This window comes from Aristolochia californica, unplaced genomic scaffold (genome assembly GCF_029961685.1).
Source record: "Aristolochia californica isolate CCGP_79_NKW_82.1479 unplaced genomic scaffold, dmAriCali1.0.hap1 SCAF_15, whole genome shotgun sequence".
NCBI lineage: Eukaryota > Viridiplantae > Streptophyta > Magnoliopsida > Piperales > Aristolochiaceae > Aristolochia > Aristolochia californica.
Genome location: NW_027181826.1, coordinates 24,152,166 through 24,158,985, shown reverse-complemented (window position 1 = coordinate 24,158,985; position 6,820 = coordinate 24,152,166). Strand labels below are relative to the sequence as shown.

The window sequence follows — 6,820 nt, the reverse complement described above, 5'->3', positions numbered from 1 at the left end:
CCGTTACACGACCCTTTCTCTATTTAATTAAGAGCGACATTACCAATTATAAATATGCCCCTATTTAACACATATGCCTTATCTCCTTATATCTCCCATTCTATATGTCCTATGTACACGAAATTTGAATCATATACATAATTCAACATGAAGAATAATATTAGATTGAAAAATAAATCTATTGATGAGGTAAAATAACCGAAATACCCATGGACTTATTTTCCAACAGTTCTGTTATGGTAACCTTTTAGTAGCTACCCATTTCTTTAAACAGATATTATTAATTAGAAGAGTGATTATATCCTACCAAAAGCAAACATAAGGATAAATAGTTATTGAGTTTGCGATTTTGTCCTTTTTCTTCGGCTTTGGAAACAAAAAAAGATGCAAGGAACTTGATAGCCAATGTTCTTCTTTCAGATGTTGCATCTTGAAACCACAAATCCAACAAGACTTTCAACATAGCCCTCATTTAAAAAAAATGATACAACAATTTAGCTTGCAGGTATGATTTTCTAAAATACATATGGGATCACAACTGCCCACATTTACCTCCTCATTCTTATTCTTGAAACCAACTAAAATCCAAAAGACAGCATATACACTTTTCTTAGCAAAACAGTTTTTAAAATTGTGACCATAATTTGAATCTCTCTTAGTAATGAGTTCATAGAATAACATGTAAATCTTTGAGCATAATATGAAATGATAATTCATAATATTGTGCACAATATTAAGATGTTCGATCAAAGTTGAGCTTAAGTGGTTGGAGAGTTGAGATATGAGTCTTTCATTGTTCATAGTCTAATAAATTTCTACAAGTATCTAATGTTATGTATTTAAATTATTTGATTAAATTGTGACTATTTGTTCAAGAGATTATAATGTATATGCTGCCGGTATAACATGGAGGTATGAACTCAAGTGAACAATGAAGTTGGATGTGATTTAGGAGCCACAGTCTAGGCATAAGTACTTAATCCAGGACCATAAAAATACACCCACCGTCAAGAGCCAACGACCACAGCGGCTTAACACATAGCGACGAGGGACCTAGCCTAACCGGGAAACCCTGCATTCCAGGGTTCGCGATCACCCGCCCGTTGGGAATTGAACTTGGGAAACATGCTTAAACTACCACTTGTCTCATGCCATGCATCATTAGTGTTCATCTCGATCAATTGCATGTATAGAGGAAGAGTTGTCGGAAACTAAAGAGGTATTATCCCAAACTCAAAAGCATATGAGAAATGTTCAGAGTTGGATTGAGGAGGTTGAGGGTCGTGTTGAGGAGCATGAGCGCAAGATGAAGATGCAATGGTTCTTTCAAGAGTTACAAAGCCACCCACCCCCATATCCTTACGCAAATGGTCTATACTTTATTTATTTATTTATTTATATAATTTTAAAAAATTGTATAATTTATAATCTTTTGAGATTTATTATACACTTTTTTATATATGTTATTTATAATTAAATTATTAATTAAATTTGTTTTAGTGAATTTATTTATTAAACAAAAAAATATAATTTTTAAAAATAAAAATTATATTAGAAATTATTCACCATATGCTAGAAAATTTCACAATTTGTTGACAATTTAAGAAATATGTTAACTGGGCTTGCATCTCAGAAGGACCTCTCTGCCAACAAATTGGAGAAATTCATAGTGGGTGCATCTATGCTAATGTATTGAGAATTTGGCTGGTAGAGGTTGAAACTATCTGTTAGTGAAATTCAAAGTTTAGTGGCTGGGATTTTGACTTATGCCAACAAATTCTGAGATTTTGTTGGCAAAAGTTCTATTTCTTGTAGTGATTTTCTTTCTCATTTTTCATTAGCATCTGAACAAGAGAAAATAAAATTTTGTGGTTCGAAAACAGCCCAATGGACAAGGTTTGGTTTGATTCAAGTCCAAGTTGTCAACCCAAATCAACTCAAACCAACCCACATTGTTAATGGTCACCTTCCTTAAAACTATGAATAATATATGTATTGCTATAGTTAAGATTTTGAAATTTTCAGATTTCCTTCATTGCTTGGCCCAAGAAATCCTTGGACCTAATTGGACAAGCATTTGGGTAGGATGGGTTGGGTTTTGTAACCATTCATAGATTTTTTCATGGAGACGGTCCAGAGTTGGGTTTGTTAGACCGATCGGGTTTTTAAAAATCAACTTCGACCGACCCGCGATCCAGTAGACTCCAGCCTGTAGGAATTGGGACTGGGTTACTCGGGTTTGGGCCAATTTCGCCATGCTATATAAAGACCGGTTAGGGTTTTGCTCTTCTTAGAGAGCGGGAGGGAGGTAGTCGTCGGCCTACAGCTACGAGTGAAGGCGGAAGGTTGCGAGCTAAAAACCGAAAATGGTTAGTTGATTCCTGTCTGCTTCTGCTAATACTAGGTGGTGATGCTTCGTTTATTGATTCTTGACTTAGATTAGTTTCTTCGACTTGCGGTGTTTCTGTGCTGTTCTGTCTGTGAATTTATTGTTTTGCCATGTCTCTAGGAATCTGAAATCTCCCAGTGCGGTGGTTTTCCAAAGAACCTATATCATTACTTGTTTTATAATAAGAGTTAACATCGATTTTGCATCTGGGGTTTTGTTTAAAATGAAGACCTTTCGTGGGCTCTTGAGCGTCGCAGGTTTTTGTTTGTCATTATAAATGTAGTGTTCATGAATACTATTGCGTGAACATGAACGATCGACTGTCACATATAGGAATACGAATTTTCCTAATTATGTGCGGGATAAGTTTCTTCACGTTGTTAGGAGTTGATTGCCTTTTTCGTTTTGGTCTATTTTTTTCTTTTCATAATCAGAGGAAGATATTCATTTTTTTTTTCCTTATATGCAAAATGTGCTGACTAAGTTATGTAGTATTGGTGCGCGTAGTAGTTTCTTTACGGCGTTTAATTGTATTGGCAGGTCCCCTGTAGATAACTTGCTGAAAATTAGTTTCATGTATTCTTCCTGTTTCAAGAATCTTGTTTGCACGAGTTGATATTTCTTGGATCGGGGGTTATTGAACTTAGTTAGTTAGACGCATTAGAACTGAAATTTGAAAATTGGCTTGTTTGCTAGAGCCAAATACTAAAAATGAGTGAGTATGTTTTAATATTGCTTATATTGTAATTCTGATACGTGTATCAAGTTCAATTTACCTAGTTACGATTGGGAATAAATGAATATAACCTACCGTGCATGGTTGTGCTCCTGCTGATATTTCTTCTGTTTGTTCGTTTACATTTCAGGCTAGAGGATTGAAGAAGCATTTGAAGCGCCTCAATGCTCCGAAGCATTGGATGCTTGACAAACTTGGTGGTGCATTTGTAAGTAACAGATTACATTTTTTTGTTTTTCTTTCTCCTGTAGCATGGTGGTTTTGTTTATTAATATCATTTGTTTTGTCTGGGCTAGGCTCCTAAGCCATCATCTGGTCCACACAAATCGAGAGAGTGCTTGCCCCTGATACTTATTCTTAGGAATAAGTTGAAGTATGCTCTCACCTACCGTGAAGTCATAGCCATTATGATGCAACGTCATATTTTGGTGGATGGAAAGGTTAGGACAGACAAAACCTATCCTGCAGGCTTTATGGGTATGTTCTTTGTGCTTATACGTTCCATTTCTTCCTCTTTCAGTTTGCAATGCTCCTGAAGTTCATCTTTCTATTTTTTAATAATTTGCCACCATTTTGATACTAAATTGGCATTAATGCTCATTTCTGTTCAGATGTGGTGTCAATCCCCAAAACCAATGAGAACTTCCGTCTCCTCTATGATACTAAGGGTAGATTCCGCCTGCACACTGTCAAAGATGAAGAAGCTAAGGTATTTAACTTTTGAAACTTACTACTACATAGAGTACATCAACCTTCAAGGTGTCTAACCATTTGAATTTTGTTAAATTTCTTGGGGGTTTTCCACTATGTAACATTATCTGTTAACTCCAGTTCAAGCTCTGCAAAGTTAGATCTGTCCAATTTGGGCAGAAGGGCATTCCTTACCTTAACACTTATGATGGACGCACCATCCGCTATCCGGATCCTCTTATCCGAGCCAATGATACCATCAAGCTTGACCTTGAAACAAACAAAATTGTTGATTTTATCAAATTTGATGTTGGCAATGTGGTTATGGTGACTGGTGGGAGAAACAGAGGTAGGGTTGGTGTTTTAAAGAGCAGAGAAAAGCATAAGGGCAGCTTTGAGACCAATCACGTTGAGGATGCCACAGGCCATTCATTTGCTACCCGATTGGGCAATGTGTTCACCATTGGAAAAGGGACCAAGCCATGGGTTTCACTTCCCAAGGGTAAGGGTATCAAGCTATCTATTATTGAAGAGGCAAGGAAACGCCTTGCTGCACAAGCTGCCACCGCCTAAGAATGAGGAAGAGTGATTTTGGAGCTGGAGCAGTAGATTTTGTGGCTGTTGGGTTTTCATTTCTTTATGTATAACTTGAACTATCGATTTAGTACTGTTTTTCCACCTGGAGAATGTGTTTTGATGTAGTCTCTCTTCAGCTTTATAACTGTTAGTTTTGCACTTGTTATCAGATTACTGCCGGAAACTTACATATTTTGATTGTGAAGTAGCTCGATGTTAGTTGTTTGTCAATTGTTTATCTTGAATCAGGGCTGCAGGCACCTAAGATGGTTTGCATCTTGTCACTTTCTTATTGCTGCATTATCTGATGGTGTACATGGATTGTGAAACGATGAACTCGTTCAAGCAGTGATTTCATCGGTTCTGCTTAGAATAATTTTTTGTATTCTTCCAAGCTGAACTAGTTGGGGCCACAATTCCATTGCCGATATGTGCTGGTGGGTTTTATCTTGGATTTGTTTGGAAGTTTTAATGATGATATCTTGGTCGTCTTAGCCTGCCACCGTATACTTGGGTTCCCTATTGCTGTCTAGCGCGTTTACATTTTCCATGATGAAAACTGAAGCTCAAAATTTGGGCCGCTGGAGCACCTCGTGGCATGGGAACGAATTTTGGATTCTGTAAAGGGGCAAAGACAAGTAAAAGAATTTTTCTCTAGAGAAGCTCAGAATATTAGAAAACATTGGCTTCACTATCACCATCTTGCTAATGGATCTATGCCTCCATAGGTGGCCACTGCATCTATACTTGCATATTTCAGGTTCATTTCGACGAACTACCCTTAGTTTTTGTTCATGATTGCTGGAATGAATTGGAGGATTAGTCTTTATTTACCCAGCAAACTCAAACGAAATTGTGGCTTGCAGACTGTTGGTCGTTACGTATGGCGCCAGAAATTTGGTTAAGAAGAATGGCTTTCATGCTACAGATCCAGATACTGTATTCCCTTCGAGCCAGTGAAGATGAATTCGTTCATTTAGGTTTCGGGGATGGGCTGAGTTTCACCCTCAACCTCATTTTCATCACCTTCACTGTAAAATTCAAATCAGTTTTCAGGGAATCTCCTTTGCTCCGTTTCTTTTTTTGTTCTTAATTGAATCACAAGGCAAAAATTACCCGTCCAATTTATGAAAAGGCGATAAAAAGTGAAAGCGTACTTCAGGTATCCAGGTGCAAAATGCATCCCCCCTGCCCGTCTTCCAGTCTCCGTTTTCCATTTCTGCTTGTCTTTTCATAACAAGGCGTGCTTCTTCCCCTGCAGAAACAGAAAAAAGGCATGAAGCTGATAAAAAAACGGAGATAATTTTGAACTGCTCTCCTCGATATTCGCTGTCGCCCCCACCCAAGAAGCTTCTGTATCCGTCTCGGAGAACCCAGAAAAAAAAAGCTAAAGAGCTCCCCATTGCCTTTCCTCTGCTTCTTCATTTCACACCAGAGCTCACTTCCTGAACTGGTAAAGAACTAAAGCTCTTTGGGTTTTCTTCTTTACTTTGATAGTAGAAAACTTCTGCAAACCAAACTCTAGACTAGAAAAATTTCTCGTCCTGTCATTGTTTTGATTTCTTAAACATTAACTACATTCAACAAGAATCATCAAAATATAGTAAAATAGACACAGAAAAGCGAACATTGGAAAACCCAAACCGCTTTTGATGCTAAACCGCTTCTGGTGATTAGCAGCGCCATCATTTCAGGCAATATTCTTAATGATGGCGAGTCCATGTTACAGAAAGTGAGCAGGGATTCAATATCGTGTTCTCTTTGTCCTGAAAAAGCACCAGACATGAGAAGGAACAACACTCTCTGAGGTGAAAAGCTGTGTGAATTATGTCAAGTTGACCATGTTGACTTGTTCCAACTTCTTTGGTGAAAATCGTCTTTCCATTTACTGAGGTAATGTCACTCAGAGTAAAAAGGTAACGAATATAATTAAATTTATAAAGCAAGAACTGGATTACATCATTACTATTCTTTTGTTCGGATTTTGTGGCAACTCACTCTGTGATGGATTTTATGTTCCAAGTAACTAACTTGTCCCTTCATGATTCAAATAAGTTCGGATTTAGTTTGTTGATTTTTGCGACACCATAGATTACATCTCGGGTAAAGAAGAGAAAGAAGAAGAAGAGAGAATAGTGAACATGTTGGGGAGAAAAAAGAAGAACGAAGAATAGGGTTATAGACTTAGTCCAAACCGTCTCCTTTATACTAATTCACCTTGGTAAGAGTGAAGAAAAGAAAAAAAACATAAACTAATTACATCAATAATACTCCAACATAGTCAGTATTTTGCAAGTTAAAACTGATGGAATGCGGAAACTTTGACCCTTAATGCTATTTATACTAAGGTAACTGGACTCGATAGTTATACCCTGGAAAAACACAAAAGACAAGCTTGGTACAAAGTAATCCAATGTTTACTTTGGCTC

The 6,820-nt window shown here is 37.3% G+C and overlaps 1 protein-coding gene across 1 annotated transcript; it reads left to right on the top strand.

The window, feature by feature from the left end:
- The first annotated feature begins 2,277 nt into the window (after positions 1-2,277).
- LOC137951721 (small ribosomal subunit protein eS4z-like) lies at positions 2,278-4,639 on the top strand. Its single transcript, XM_068798588.1, has 5 exons — positions 2,278-2,369; positions 3,256-3,333; positions 3,422-3,602; positions 3,737-3,834; positions 3,957-4,639. Exons 1-5 carry the CDS (start codon positions 2,367-2,369, stop codon positions 4,386-4,388), a joined length of 792 nt encoding a protein of 263 aa, XP_068654689.1. The 5' UTR covers positions 2,278-2,366; the 3' UTR covers positions 4,389-4,639.
- Positions 4,640-6,820: the final 2,181 nt, after the last annotated feature.

What these genes read in the sequence shown, in the direction of transcription:
- LOC137951721 (XM_068798588.1), top strand. An exon ending in ACAAACTTGGTGGTGCATTT is followed by an intron (nt 3,334 to 3,421) that starts GTAAGTAACAGA and finishes TGTCTGGGCTAG; the next exon opens with GCTCCTAAGCCATCATCTGG. An exon ending in CTATCCTGCAGGCTTTATGG is followed by an intron (nt 3,603 to 3,736) that starts GTATGTTCTTTG and finishes ATTTCTGTTCAG; the next exon opens with ATGTGGTGTCAATCCCCAAA.